At 46.5% G+C, this 16,366-nt stretch overlaps 1 protein-coding gene across 1 annotated transcript; it reads left to right on the forward strand.

The window, feature by feature from the left end:
• Nucleotides 1-13,365: 13,365 nt before the first annotated feature.
• Nucleotides 13,366-15,936, forward strand: LOC138527200 (DNA ligase 1-like). The gene is made up of 2 exons (XM_069638310.1): nucleotides 13,366-13,986; nucleotides 14,689-15,936. Exons 1-2 carry the CDS (start codon nucleotides 13,366-13,368, stop codon nucleotides 15,934-15,936), a joined length of 1,869 nt encoding a protein of 622 aa, XP_069494411.1.
• The last annotated feature ends 430 nt before the right edge of the window (nucleotides 15,937-16,366 follow it).

Raw genomic sequence — 16,366 nt, forward strand, 5'->3', positions numbered from 1 at the left:
TCTTTCTATAAGGAAAAGCTTCATTTTCCACAGGAGCTAAAGTTGGTACCAAGCCGCTTGTGTGTTCCTTGCTATGTTTTGTTTGAAGTAGAGGTATATTTCAATATCAAACCGAAGGGACTATCCACAGGTTGGCAGCTGTGTTGTGTTATCTCTCAATTATCATAACAGAGAAAAAGGTGTGAGTTTCAAGGTGTTTGGTATTGTTGGTCAGCTGTAGGAATTCAGTCTTGGAAGAGTTGAGGTCCAGGAAAGCAATGGACATACATGATTGGTTCAATGTGAGGCCTGCATTGGGATTGTGGAAGCATTCAATGGAGGATGTCTTGAGTTAGAGCTGCCTGTCATCTGTGTATCAGTGTATGTGGATGTTGGATGGAGCTTGAAGAAATCCAGGCAGTTCCATGTGAACATTGCAGATCAAGGGGTAGAGAATGCATCCTTGCGGGACTCCACTGGTGAGGTGTGCAGTTTGTGATCTTGAGTAATCCATTTGTAACAACTGGTGGTGATTTGCATTGTTGTATTTAAACCATCTGAGAATGATCCTGCAGATCCCATGCAGCAATGGACATTGTCAGCGAGTGTCTGGAGGAATATATGCAGCAGTTGTGTACAGTGGATGTTACAGCCTTGCATGCTATTGACTTTGATCTGTTCCCTTTCATTGACTAAGCAGTGCTGTTGCTGCACATCATTATTGTGTGGACTAAAGACTGCCCTCACAGCATGGTACAAGAGCTGTTGTTGACAGTATTGTCTGTGATCTTGTATGGCCCACTTGTGGCATTCTTGTTTGACTCCCAAAACATGACTCAGTGAGGAAAAGGGGAAGGAGGGCTGTGCGAAAGTGGCATATCCAGTTGCAATAGCTGTGTTAGTGCATCCATGTCTGGAGTACTGGTGCATTTGTGCTGTATTTATTTACTTGTGAGTATGTTAACCTTAGACAGAGGGGATATTTTGACAGTGTTCCACATTGTAAGTGCAGTTGGCTGCTTCTGTGGGCGTGTTTGATACAGCTGATATTTGGATCATTTTCAAGGTTCTGTTTGTCTTCTTGTGCTAATTGATCAGTGTGTGTAATTTACAGCAGTGGGAGATGTTAGAGAAGAGTTGGTCATCCTGGGGAACAGAGGAGTGGACCTCCCAATGCAAAACGAGTTTAGAAAACCTCTAAACCCAACGCTGGCCTAATGAAGACTAGTAGTCTACCTCTCTTGCAATCTCTCTCTCTTCCTCTCTCCCTCTCTCAGCAATGTCATATATCCAGCATGTAAATACACAAAAGTATGTTAGTTGACATCTTAGTGCGGGTGGGCAATGTGTGAGGCAAGTTCCTTAGGTTCTGATAGAGCATTAAACTCAATCTGTGTCCACATTCACCTAATTTGCTGTTCTGTGTATGTTGTTTTGCAGGGTGAGGGACAGCACAGACATCTGTCAGAGGAGGCCATGTGATGCACTAATTGGCATGCTAGCAATTGTGCCTCTCAAGAATGGGTTCACTTTTGGGAAGCCCAGCGGGCCACTTGTGAGGCATTCATCAGGCAGACAGGGTGGGGTCATGAACCCGGCCTCGTTCCTCCTAGTGTCCTCCCCTACTGTATCCCAGTAGGACCAACAGTCTTGCGAACCTGAACAACATGCTATTCCCTCTTGGCCAAACAACCTCTTCTTTACATATTCTGAGGGTTTTCAGGACCTGTGCTGTAGGCTGCAGGGGAGTCTTCATAATGGAAGGAGGAGCAGTGTAGATGGAAGTTGGATTTTGAGGTTCTCACAGTTTGTGTACCTTACCCTAAGGGGGGCTTGAAGGCGGATGAAGGAGTAGTGGTGCATGTTTGAAGTGACAGGAAGTATGCTTTGCCAGGGTTTGGGTGAATGGGTGAACAGTATACAGACAACTGAGACAATGATTGTGTGTTCCACATGCTCCTTGCTAAGTAAGCGGGTCTGCCCCAATTCCTGACAAAGGTTTACTACACGGCAGACAGCTGAGGCATGGCAAAAACAGCCATGGTTCATTGATGTTGCTATTATGAGTTGTTGTTCCCTAGAGAGGGGCTGTGAGGATTGCCATATGGACAAGTTTGGAGATTCTCCCTAGAGAGGGTCTTATGCATCAGGACAGTTTAACCTAAGACATTCCATGGTGTCATGTATGGGCGTACGAGCAGTGTTAAAACACGGGTGCGTAGCCCTTTAAGGACGCTGTAGCCATGTGCCTGGAAGTTGGCATGGCAACGCTGGCGTCCTCTCTATCCCTCTTATGGCCGACGCCGGAAACCGTGCAGCGTTGTCATGTGACCTGTTCTTTTTAAGCACCTCCGTCACCTTTTACCGGTGCTTCTGATTGAGAATTGGTGGCACTACGTAAACCTTGTGTTCTGTGACCTGCTGTTCCCTTGATTTGCCTTGTTCCCTCGACCCTGACCTCTACCTGGCTTTGATTTCCGGACTGCCTTTGTTCTTGTCTGCTGCATGAATTGTGCTCTGACCTCGGATTGCTTACGGACCTCTTTGCCTTCACCCATTTGACTTTGGCTGCTTTTCATCTTCAACGGAGTCCTGTCTTCGTCTGCCTGCTGGATCTTCACTCACCTGGACGGCTTGTGGGGATTCGTTTTTGGAACTGTTTTGAACGCTTTGGATTATTGACTTTTGGCAGGGTGAGGGACAGCACAGACATCTGTCAGAGGAGGCCATGTGATGCACTAATTGGCATGCTAGCAATTGTGCCTCTCAAGAATGGGTTCACTTTTGGGAAGCCCAGCGGGCCACTTGTGAGGCATTCATCAGGCAGACAGGGTGGGGTCATGAACCCGGCCTCGTTCCTCCTAGTGTCCTCCCCTACTGTATCCCAGTAGGACCAACAGTCTTGCGAACCTGAACAACATGCTATTCCCTCTTGGCCAAACAACCTCTTCTTTACATATTCTGAGGGTTTTCAGGACCTGTGCTGTAGGCTGCAGGGGAGTCTTCATAATGGAAGGAGGAGCAGTGTAGATGGAAGTTGGATTTTGAGGTTCTCACAGTTTGTGTACCTTACCCTAAGGGGGGCTTGAAGGCGGATGAAGGAGTAGTGGTGCATGTTTGAAGTGACAGGAAGTATGCTTTGCCAGGGTTTGGGTGAATGGGTGAACAGTATACAGACAACTGAGACAATGATTGTGTGTTCCACATGCTCCTTGCTAAGTAAGCGGGTCTGCCCCAATTCCTGACAAAGGTTTACTACACGGCAGACAGCTGAGGCATGGCAAAAACAGCCATGGTTCATTGATGTTGCTATTATGAGTTGTTGTTCCCTAGAGAGGGGCTGTGAGGATTGCCATATGGACAAGTTTGGAGATTCTCCCTAGAGAGGGTCTTATGCATCAGGACAGTTTAACCTAAGACATTCCATGGTGTCATGTATGGGCGTACGAGCAGTGTTAAAACACGGGTGCGTAGCCCTTTAAGGACGCTGTAGCCATGTGCCTGGAAGTTGGCATGGCAACGCTGGCGTCCTCTCTATCCCTCTTATGGCCGACGCCGGAAACCGTGCAGCGTTGTCATGTGACCTGTTCTTTTTAAGCACCTCCGTCACCTTTTACCGGTGCTTCTGATTGAGAATTGGTGGCACTACGTAAACCTTGTGTTCTGTGACCTGCTGTTCCCTTGATTTGCCTTGTTCCCTCGACCCTGACCTCTACCTGGCTTTGATTTCCGGACTGCCTTTGTTCTTGTCTGCTGCATGAATTGTGCTCTGACCTCGGATTGCTTACGGACCTCTTTGCCTTCACCCATTTGACTTTGGCTGCTTTTCATCTTCAACGGAGTCCTGTCTTCGTCTGCCTGCTGGATCTTCACTCACCTGGACGGCTTGTGGGGATTCGTTTTTGGAACTGTTTTGAACGCTTTGGATTATTGACTTTTGGAACTTTGTCTTCCTTGTTTACTCTGTACACGAAATAAAGACTGCCAGTGTGCACTAGGCGTCCTCGTGCCGTCGGGATAGGTGGCTGGTTCTCCCATTGGATTTTGGACTGTGCTTTCCTGCTTCCTTCTACCTGACTTTCTCCTCGGCTGTGATAAGGATTGTACACGGTAAGCCATAATGTTTCATTGTAATAACTTACACTAGGAGGAGGAGGGGGGTGTTAATGAAAACTTGCGAGAACCTGGAAATTATCAAATACCTGAGCTGGCTATAATTGGCTGGTAAAGTGCTTTTGGTCTTGTCAGAAGGGTGGTTGGTTCTGCATTCTGTGTTGTGTTAACCACTCACTTCACTAGCAAGTCCAGCGCCTGTCCTCTGCCAATCGCATCAACTCTGGCTTCGCCTGTACCAACTCCTGCGGCACGTGTCGTCATTTGGATTATCTGGGTCTCATCTGGCATCCTTTCTATTCCTCTGATTGATCGCTCTGGTTGCCTATTTCTGGAACCAGAGGGGTACATCGGGAGGAAGAATTCATCGGCTACATCGGGAGGAAGAATTCATCGGCTACACGACGTGGGCAACTCGCATCTGACACATGGTACTTTCTGCACAGCCGTGAGAAAATATCAGAAAGACTGCATCTACACATGTTGGTGTGCTGTCAGGGGAGGAATGCCTGCCAGTGGTGTTTTTATTGTCTGTCGAAGGTAGGGGTTACCTTTCACCACATGTGGTGGTCATGCTGACTCAGCATGTAGTCCTTGAATTTTTTGTGGGTAGTGGTATGGTGAGGCATGTGTATGGTCATCACTTGCATGCTGGTGTGTGATTGCAGTGCATGGGTGTCGATGGGCTTGCAGTATTTATTTTATGTTTTGGTACACATACTGTACCACTCCAAGACAGGCATTCTCGGCTTGTTGTGTTTGGGCAAGGAGAGCATGCTGTATTTCATCATTAAAGCCCATCAGGGATTTGTGTTTAGGTGTATATGTGACACCAGATGTGAAGTTGTTTAACACAACATAGTTGTGGGTGTCCTGTCCCTGTGCCCTTTGCCCAGGGAAGGGTATGGGTGGTGCATGGGGATTAGGGTGCAAGCTCTCCTGCACCTCGTATGATGGCATGGCATGTGACAATGTTATGCAGGACACAATATGCCACTATGATTTTACATACAACAGGTGGTGTATATAACAACACCTCATCCGAGTGGACATGGGAGCGGAGGCGTGACATGAGCACTCCTAATGTGCATCCCACTATGCTCCTAGTGGCAATGTGTGCTGCACTGTATCAGGCCTCACCTGGGTTGGCAGGATTTCTAAGGGGTGTCAACAGAACTGGTGATAGCGGGTAAACACTATCCCCTGCAAAAGAGTACATGGTACATATATTAGATGTACTAACATTTGGAAGGTGTATGTTTGTAATTTGGGTGTGTGTATGTCTTGGTATGTGCCTGGTGGGTGATACTCACCAATGAGCCGCATGTTGCCAAACGTTCCAGATGCCAGAGCCTGGTGGATAGGGGAATAACCTAAGATGTAGCTGTGATGTTGGAAATTGGGTCACATGCATTAAGTGGTCTTTGGCATCACACATAGCCTGCATAATTACGGAATGGCAATATTTCCAATAGCAGCAAATGTACCTGTCTCTCTAGGGGGTTGCGGCACAACATGGGTGCAGTCAATGGCTCCGAGGACCTTGCGGAACTGTGCCTGCACAGAATGTTGCATGTCTATGCTCTTAATTATGCGTGCAAGCTGAGATATGCCCCTAACCATGGCTACTGTGGTGCACTGCAATGACGCAGTGACTGGGATGTGAAGGGTAGATATCACTTTCACATGAGGTCAGGGCTGTCAGAAGATGTGGTGAGGCCCGGGGCAAAACATTTAGTGAGGCCCCCTTACAATTTTTTGCACTCGGCCAGCGGCGGCACCTCCGCAAACAGGAGACTCGAGAAATCTACCCTTGAGTTTGTGTGCAGGATCCCAAATATGATTTATTACTACAACTCCAAATCAACTACAGCAAAGTTAGATTTCTCTACTGAAGAAAGGTTTATGCCAGACTAACTTTTGTATCATATGCAAAAATATATATAAGATGGCATGAGCTCTCCACTGCGCCACCTCCAACTCTCTGAGGGTCAGTCACTTTTCCAAGCAAAGAGTTGAGGGCAGATCACTTTCTTCGGCTGGGGCCTACCTCTGAAAACAGCCTCCCTTCCTCTCTGAAACTTGAGCAGAACCATCACTGGTTCTGGAAGCAACTCAAGACCTGTCTCTTTGCTTCTGCCTTCTCTCTTCCTCTCCCCTGCTGATCACCTGCCTGATACATGCACTGGTCACCTGGTCAAGCTCTGAATTCGGGCCCAGGTTCCTGCCTGTTCTGTTGCAATCCCGCACTGCCTCTTGGCTCCCCTGCACTTGTGGTCTATATTTGTAACCCTACAGTCCCTGCTCTTGCTCTTATTCTCCACCCGTTGGCTGCACTTATGAGTACCCACACTTTCCACCTGTTGGCTGCACTCTTGATTCTCCTTTGTTTCTGCACTTCTGCATCCTACCCCACCCTTGGCACTTCTCCCCTCGCCCTTCCGTGCTCTTGCGCGATCTGAATGACAAAAGGCCTAGTAAGATCTGTGTTTTGTCCTACTCTTTTGTTTCTCCCTCCTTGCCTTGTTGTGCCTAGAAACACTTGTGTATAGGCACGTTATAAATGCCATATCATATCATTAAGGAGCACCCTGCCCCTGTGTGCGCATTAAAAAACGCATCATACACAGTGACAAATGATGTACAGTGGAGGCTGGTACATTTCTAAACTTAAGAGGCTTAAATGTTTGTGCCAATTAGGCAGGATCAACAGAGCACAGTGAGGGAGCCTAAACCAAACAAGGGTTGCTTGAGGTGGGTTCTCACTCCCAAGAAAATGTTTGAAACATTGGGTTAAAAGTATGCATTTTACAGCACTTTTTTGCAAAATTGGGTAGAAATCCACACAGTTTGCAATTGGTTTTGTATGGAAGCACATGGAAATTCCCAATAGTTGCAAATCACAAATTGTGCATAGGAACATTTCCCAATACATTTTGTGCCGCCTTTCCACGTGAGATATGTTAGTATAAATATATATTCATGCTGGTTGTTCTAATTATGTCGATGCAGGCTGCATCAATATATGCCATTATTACCATGTACGGACTCCGAGCTAGTAAAAATGCCATGCCACAGAAAGTATATCCAGGCTGACTGTGTACCATAAGTGTTATTACTGGCTAGATTGGCCTACATTCAATGTGGGACAATTTAGCCAAGTAGTATGTTTGCTTTAACCTTGATGCACAGTCCTGTGCATTAAGGGTAAAGCAAAAAGAGCACTGGCAATGCTAACAGTTTGGGCATTCGTGTAGGCATGGGAAAGGCACTTCTGTATTGGTATTAGCTGACCATTGATAGTGTCAGTGCAAAATGGTTTGAGTACCTGAGCAGCTAATAGCAGTGCCTGGTAAATGCCTAATACTTATACACAAGCCAAAACTGTTGGCTTCGACAGTGCTTATTTTTAAAAGGACTTCAGCGAAAGACATGCAGGGTGTTTTTAAATTGAGTGGCTAAAGGCAGACCTGATTGAGAAATTTTTATTACACCAGTTCCCTGTTTACAACTCCAATGAAGTCATGAACTCTCAGGAGAGACTCCTTTGAGGAAACACTTGCAGGCACATTGAGGGCAAAGTTTGATGGCAAGGAAAGTTTAAAGCTAGCTCAAAGAGTTCCAGTGAGGAGGTGTTTTGGGTGGGGAGGGCAGGAACTGGGTGAGAATTGCCATAGGGATCAGCATGGCCATGAGAAGTCATTTCACTGTTAGCGCCTGCATTCATATCCATACGTTTTTAGGTAATTGAAATCGTGATGTGGGGTTAGAACTTGCATGCTAGGGGAGTAATTAGAAGGGAAGGGGTGACATGAGACAGCTCATTCTCACAGCAGTCCTTAAGTGTGACGTTTCAGAAATTAAGGCAAGCGGTAGCTGCTTGTAACGTTGAAGCTTCACCAGATTAGACTCATTCAAAATGTGGAAAGATGTTAGGTGCCCCCACACAAGTTAGTTTGCCCCTTCCTCACAGCCTCTGGCGTTAGCGCCTCTCCCAACATTTGAAGTGTTAGTCCCCTCTCCCCCCTGACATTTTAGCCTAGGTGCACCTCTGATGCCATGAACCCACCCCTTAATGAAGTGGCCCCGAGGGCGTCTACATTTAGGGGTGGTGCTGAACACATACTCACAAAAAACATTTTCACCCATACATTCATCCACCAGTTACACAACTCCATACATGTATGTATACATAAAACCAAACACAGCATTGACACAAACACCAACATGCACACATGCATTCATACATACACATACTAATTTAATTTAAATACACATATACACTTTTAATTTAAAATAAAAAACAACTTACCTCCATGCACCCTTAAAAAGCATCCACGCAGCCGACACGTAGACATGCTGCCTGACAAGAGAGAACTCCTCTCTGATCAGTCAGCGGGGTCACACTGAGCAACGTGAACACACTGACTGACAAGAGAGAACTCCTCTTTCATCAGTCAGCGTGATCACGCTGACATGAACACACTGAAATGACAGGAGAGGAGTCCTCTCCTATCAGTCAGCATGGTCATGCTGAGCAACGTGAACACACTGACTGACAGGAGAGAACTCCTCTGCCATCAGTCAGCGTGGTCACGATGAGCAACGTGAACACACTGACTGACAAGAGAGAACTCCTCTCCAATCAGTCAGCGTGATCACGTTAACAACATGAACACACTGACTGACAGGAGAGGAGTCCTCTCCTGCCAGTCAGCATGGTCATGCTGAGCAACGTGAACACACTGACTGACAAGAGAGAACTCCTCTCCCATCAGTCAGCGTGGTCACGCTGAGCAACGTGAACACACTGACTGACAAGAGAGAGCTCCTCTCTAATCAGTCAGCGTGATCACGCTGACAACATGAACACACTGACTGACAGGGGAGGAGTCCTCTCCTGTCAGTCAGCGTGGTCATGCTGAGCAACGTCAACACACTGACTGACAAGAGAGAACGCCTCTCCCATCAGTCAGCGTAAATCACGCTGACAACATGAACACACTGACTGACAAGAGAAAACTCCTCTCCTGTCAGTCAGCATGGTCATGCTGAGCAACGTGAACACACTGACTGACAAGAGAGAACTCCTCTCCCATCAGTCAGTGTGGTCACGCTGAGCAACGTGGACACACCGACTAACAAGAGAGAACTCCTCTCCCATCAGTCAGCTTGATCACGCTGACAACATGAACACACTGACTGACAAGAGAGAACTCCTCTCATGTCAGTCAGCGTGGTCATGCTGAGCAACACAAACACATTGACTGACAAGAGAGAACTCCTCTGCCATCAGTCAGCGTGGTCACGCTGAGCAATGTGAACACACTGACTGACAAGAGAGAACTCTTCCCATTAGTCAGCGTGATCACGCTGACAACATGAACACACTGACAGACAAGAGAGAACTCCTCTCCTGTCAGTCAGTGTGGTCATGCTGAATAACGTGAACACACTGACTGACAAGAGAAAACTCCTCTCCCATCAGTCAGCGTGGTCACGCTGAGCAACGTGAACACACTGACTGACAAGAGAAAACTCCTCTCCCATCTGTTAGCGTGATCACACTGACAACATGAACACACTGACTGACAGGAGAGGAGCCCTCTCCTGTCAGTCTATGTGGTCATGCTGAGCAACTTGAACACACTGACTGACAAGAGAGAACTCCTCTCCCATCAGTCAGCGTGATCACGCTGGCAACATGAACACACTGACTGACAAGAGAGAACTCCTCTCCTGTCAGTCAGCGTGGTCAAGCTGAGCAACGTGAACACATTGACTAACAAGAGAGAACTCCTCTCCCATCAGTCAGCGTGATCATGCTGACAACATGAACACACTGACTGACAAGAGAGAACTCCTCTCCCATCAGTCAGCGTGTTCACGCTCAGCAACGTGAACACACTGACTGACAAGAGAGAACTCCTCTCCCATCAGTCAGCGTGGTCACGCTGAGCAATTTGAACACACTGACTGACAAGAGAGAACTCCTCTCCCATCAGTCAGCGTGGTCACGCTGAGCAACTTGAACACACTGACTGACAGGAGAGGAGTCCTCTCTTGTCTTTTAGCATGTCCACGTTGTCAGCTGAATGAGGGAGGCAGCAGAGCTCACTTCTGAGCTCGGCTGTCTCCCATTATTTTGCTGTTTGTTGCAGAGCCAAACGGCTTCGCAACAAACAGCAAAATCATTGCAGGGGCAGAGAGCGGACAGCACAGTCTCCCGTGTGAAAAAAGGACACGGGAGACTGTGCTGCCTTCCACTTAGGAGAGGGGGCCGCGAGGCCCCCAGCAAGTGCGAGGCCCGGGGCAGTTTGCCCCCCCTGGACCCCCCTCGTGACGGCCCTGCATGAGGTGGTACTTCCTGTGCGCAAATGGTGGGTGATGCTAGGTCATTCTCCCACTTCCTGCCCGGTCAAGGATATCATGTGGGGGGAACTGTTATGTCCTCAACCGGCATCCTGAAAATGGTGGGGAAGGTGTGGAATATTGTGGGCCATCTCCTCCTCCTTCCTTGTATTAGCACAAGGGCAAGCAAAGAGTGATCAGCTATTCTCGCTCTTTTTAATGACGGATTGCATGGCGCCTTTATAGTTTTCTGATTTGCATGGCGCAGTTATAGTTCAGGTCTATCAGTAAATGTTTGTCTATTTAAAATAATCGCTATAGCGCTATTTATTCTGTGAGTTAGATTGGGCTTGCACTTGATGCGGCGTGCATGTTGGTTTGCCCAGTGTCGCCGTCCTTCCCCATGTTGCTGTTTTAATGAGGTCTTTTGCATATTCGTCCCCCTTCTCATACTTTGCAGTGACCTTTCCCTCCTGCTAATGTGGCGCTCGTTATATGTGCTCAGGCGGGGCGCAAAGTGGGAAGGGCCCGCTCAAAGCAGGGTCTGTCAATCTACTCAGGTCTCTTTCCATGCAACAAAGTGCACTTTCCGATGCGCAACATTTTTCGTAAAGTAGGGCCCTACTTCTCTTTCCTTGTGGAACAGACTTGCTGATAAAACTCTACTGAATACGTTATCTGTTCCCTCTACGTGTCAGGTGTTTTCTCTTTTGTGTTGGGAGTGTTATTGTTATTTTATGGGAATACCGACCTGTTTTAAAGGTGGAAAAGTCTGTAAGTGCTTATCTGCACGACTGGATGCAAGTCTCCTATCCACCTTGCTGAGGAAAGTTTGATTGTGACGTGCATTCTATTCTGAACACAGAGATGCCTTTCACTGAACAATGGCTAACATGTGCAATGTGCACGTTATTTCAAGAGCCCCGCACTGCCATTTCTTTTTCTATCTGGCTTTGGTTCTGCCCTCTTTTCTTCACACTACCAGCGACTTTCTCTTACTTGTTCTCTTCTGTTCATTCTCACTTGATAGATTGCAGTAATAAATCAATTTGAACTTTTGCTCTAATAATGGATTCTTGTCATATATCATCAGAGCGAGACGCAATGATTATGATACATTGCTCAGAAATGCTCCAGTCTCAGAAAAATGGACGCAGGATGTAATGAAACAGAAATAAAGAGAAAAGGGAATAGATCATACAGAACAGCAGGCCGATGTCTGAAACAGAGTTCCAGACAGATAAAACCTTACAAGGTACGTGTGTGTGTGGACTAAGTGGATCGATATTAAGCACACAAATGCTTTTAATTAAAACCTGCTGCAATGACCAGACACGTTTTCCCTTCTGTCAAAAAATTACAAAAAAAATAGGCACAACACTAATGCATCACAACCTATATAACCCTTTGCATTGAAGAGCATATTAAGAATATCGCGTGTTCTCGCCACTAGAGAAGACAGTCTGAAATTGACACATGCTATAGTAACAGGAACGCACACATGTCCTTACTTTAGCGGTAGCGCGGGAACTGATTGCAAGTGAACACACGTTTTCTTAAAAAGCTGGGACCGTGACAAACTTGAGAGGTTTGCTATCGGAGAACTGTAAACCATCCAAACTAATACAAATAGAAGTTTCACCCAAATATGAGTGAAATGCACATTATTCAAGAAAAAAGAAGCGCAAATTACTCACATGTCCTTAAACTGTGCTGGTCTTTACGTGCCCCAGACTTCCAGAAGAATTCTCATTTGCTTTCGTTTTTCCTTTTTTATATCGGGTGCATTTCCTTAATGCTTACATTACATGAGTGGTTGCAGGCAGGCCAGTCTTTCCCTGAAGGCACACTCGAGTTTCCAGCATGCGGAGGATGTATGTGTAGCACTTTGCATGAACATGACATTTAAATAATAATACAACCCCAGAAAAAAAAATCTGTGTACTCATCATGGAAGAAGTTTCGAAAGTGGCATGTCGATTAACATAGAGTAGCAGACACAGGATGCCAGTCCACTGTTTTACCAACAGCCAATACAATACCACGTCCTTGCACCGGTCCTAATAGTATATGGGTAGACAATCGAGCTAACGCACAGTGCTCTAGCGCTTTACATTTAGCAAAACACTTCACCCTTGAACACTGTCCTGAACGTGTAAATCACCCGACTCCCTTGCTACAATAATGCCTGCTATGTGGTTTAAAAGACCTTCATAAAACAGTGAAATCTAGCGCTTTACATTTAGCAAAACACTTCACCCTTGAACACTGTCCTGAACGTGTAAATCACCCGACTCCCTTGCTACAATAATGCCTGCTATGTGGTTTAAAAGACCTTCATAAAACAGTGAAAGGTTTGGTCGACTGACCTTGAGGGATCTTGGTCAACCCCCTTTTTTGATATGAGCATAGGCGTAGACAGGGTAGGGCCTGAGTGGGCAAGACCCACCCCACATCTGTAAGCAGCACAGTATGGGCATTATAAATGTTGTCACTGCAGTGGGCACAACTACATTAGCTTCAGACCCCACTTGGTAGAAAATCCTGGCTACGCCTCTGGCTATGTGCCACCTCAAGTCCCTCTCACTATGCAATGCATCCCACTGCCCACAACCCACCTCTGTACACACCTTCTGTACATATAGCGGAGTTGGTGAGGAGAGTTGAGTCTGCTGGAGTCTCTCTCCACTGTCTACTACAGCGTGTGGGAGGGCTTAAAAACCATGCACCAGAGCGGAGCGGTGAGCGGAGTTGGTGAGGAGAGTTGAGTCTGCTGGAGTCTCTCTCCACTGTCTACTACAGCGTGTGGGAGGGCTTAAAAACCCTGCACCAGAGCGGAGCGGTGATCGGAGTTGGTGAGGAGAGTTGAGTCTGCTGGAGTCCGCGGGAGCCTGCGAGGGCAGAGGCCGAGGTAAACGTAATATGGAGGCCCAGAAATATGAGAGACCATCGTTACAGCAAGGGCGAAAAAATAGTAAAAATGAAAAACCGGACGAGGTGGGAGTGGTTTCGGACACTGACAACACTGACAGCAATAAACGGCGTCTAAGGAGTGTGAAATCGCCAGCCACTCGACTGAAATTAAAGACGCTTCTCAACGAAGAAACCACCCACGAAGGAAAAAAAGAGCTATATACGCCGAGGTCTTGTCTCAACAGTCCGAATAACGAGCTCAGAGAGGTGGGCACGACGTCTACTTTGTGCGTCCATGAACCAAAAGAGAAAGACGCACAAGTAACAACAGAACCAGTATCAACAGGACCACAAGGCCCAGAAATAAATCTAAGCGGTGAAAGTAAACAAGACCTACCGGGATCTGAGGTGGCCAGCGCCCTGCACACCGCACCGAAGGCGAGTGGGTTTCCGGAAACGGCAGTCGGAGGGCAGCCGCTGACGGACCCTCAGCAGGAGCGCTGTGACGTCGAGGACCGGAGGGAGAAGAAATCATTGGAAAAGACAACAAGCCGCGGACACCCAGCCCCGCCGGCCTCACCTGACTCAGGGCGGGCTAGGAGGAGGAGCCCCACGCGGATGGAGAACACGGTGAGGAGTGTCTAGAGAAACGCTGTGAGAAAGTTAGAGGCCAAACAGACAGCCCAAATGAAAACACCAAAGAGACACAGTTAGCGGAACTGGCCAAGAGCCAGGCTAACAAGCTGACCGCCACGCAAGAAAGGGAAAGAGTGGAGGTGGACAGTCTACCACAAGAATACGAAGAAGGAAGAAGGCTAGACTGGCCAAAAGAGAAGGTTCCCAAAACAGTCGTACAAGCAAATGCACATGGGAACCAGAGTTTGCTGATACTGAAGAGGAACTAGGCATAAGTGAGAACGAAATAGAAGAGGAGATAAAACAAAGGGAAGAAAATCGGATGCAAGTGGCAAGTAGCAAATCCATCACCAACGAGGGGAAAGCAAGTAGCATGGAAGAAAGTTGGAATGAAAGTGAAACGGGGACGTCAGACTCAGATTCCGAAATAGAACAAGAAAAAAAAGCGTTAGAAGTAAAACAGAAAAAAAGGATACCTACCAATAAACCAACAACGCAAAGAAAAAATCAAGAAAAGACAAACGAAATGAAAACAACAAAGAATAATAAAGAAAGAGGCTGTGAACAGCTGGGAATTACGAAAACGACATTAGAAAACATTAAAAAAAAACGCAAAAAAAAAAAAATGAGGGAACGCAAAAAGGACCACTGCCAGTATCCTTGTCAGGAACATTGAAAGCATTTTTCTTTAACCAGCAGAAACGAAAATTAGAATCAGAAAACGATCTATCGGACGCGGAACTGCTGGAAGCGGTTGAGATAAATTCAGGAGGAGATAGTCAACAGACCCCCAGGGTCTCACCGGGGCCAGAAGGATCGCCAGCTATAGGTCTGCAGCAGCTCTTGCAAGAAAAAAGGAACGCGGCGAAAGCAATCCGGCGACAAATAGAAGAAAGAGAAGAAAGACGGAAGCAACGCACTTTAAAAGAACATCAGGAGGAGCAGCCTGAAGGAGGGGGAAATACCTCAAGACCTGAAGATGAAAACCAAAGACAGGCCCTGGCCCGGGAGAGGGTGTCCCAACCTAAAGAACAACGACAAAACGTGGATGGCCCAGATGGGGCAAAAGCACACCCGAATTCAGACCAGTTACTTCGTACCCCGGAGAAAGTAAGAGAACTACATGGAGAGACCCAACAAAGAGAAACACAAAAAGAAAAACCTAACTGCATAAGGTTGGAGGAAAAAGCACACAGACCCAGGTTAAGCGATAGCCTATTCACAGAAATAATGGCTATGCCAGGAAAAATAGCCAGCACTCCAAAATCGCCGAAAAATAGAAGAATAAGTGAATTAGGCACGCCGACACAAAAGGAGTCCCCAAGCAAAAAACCAGATCTATTAACAATCATGTCCGCAATAACGATAGCATTGGCGCCATATTGCAAACTATACGAAACAATAAAAGAAGGAATACAAGACAACACATCAATTCTGGCTTCAATGTCCACAAAAATCACGCATATAGAAGGATACATCACAGCTGTAGAAGAAAGAACTGACACCTACAAGAAAGGGTGGGAAAAAGAGCTGGAGGACCTAAAGAAACAAATTGAGTGTCTAAAAAGAGGGACAGAGGAGGAGAACAAGAAAACCAAAAAATCAGAGCGGGATAGTCAAAATTCAGCATTAACAGAGAGACATAAAGGAGACAATGAGATAAAGGAAGTGATGGAGAAAAGATCTAAACCCCCGCAAACATACCCAATCAAATCAGGATTCCATAACCATCCCCAGAATAAAGTCCCAGTGACATTGAAACTAAAGAAAACTGATAAGACTGACAAAGACCCGACGGCAGAGGAGGCGGAGCAGCAGGAAGCAGACAAACTAAAAGGAAAAAAAAGGAAGAGGAAATCAGAGAGGAAAGTTTCGAAAAAAGCCAGAAAGAAAGGAAAAGAGACAAAACGAGAAATCCACCCCTGTCGGTCGAAGATTTTATGAGCGACACAAACCTGATGAATTTGTCCCAGCATTGGGAGACCGCCTCCGACAACTCAGTGATGGAGGTGAACACAGAACAGCAAATACAAAACCGAAAAGAACCGGAGAAAGTAATAGAAACGAGACAAAATATGAAACCCCAAACACCAAAAAGAAGCAGAGAGGCAAGTGAGACCCAAAAGGGAAGAGCAACAGAAATACAAAAAAAGAACAGAGAAGAAGAACGAAAGCCCCCGAAAGATCAAAGAATAAGTGAGTGGTATTCAAAGCACGGAAAACAGGAGATAAAAAGCCCAGAGAAAAACAGAAGAACTGGTATGTCGAAAGCGGAAAGACAGGAACGTATATTCAAACTTGAGCAATTAGATATAAAAAGCGGATACATGATCCTAAATAGGAAGACGATCTTGAAATTAATGAGTAAAATGAA

The sequence above is a fragment of the Ambystoma mexicanum genome, chromosome 14 (assembly GCF_040938575.1).
Source record: "Ambystoma mexicanum isolate Mex_15411 chromosome 14, UKY_AmexF1_1, whole genome shotgun sequence".
Classification (NCBI taxonomy): domain Eukaryota; kingdom Metazoa; phylum Chordata; class Amphibia; order Caudata; family Ambystomatidae; genus Ambystoma; species Ambystoma mexicanum.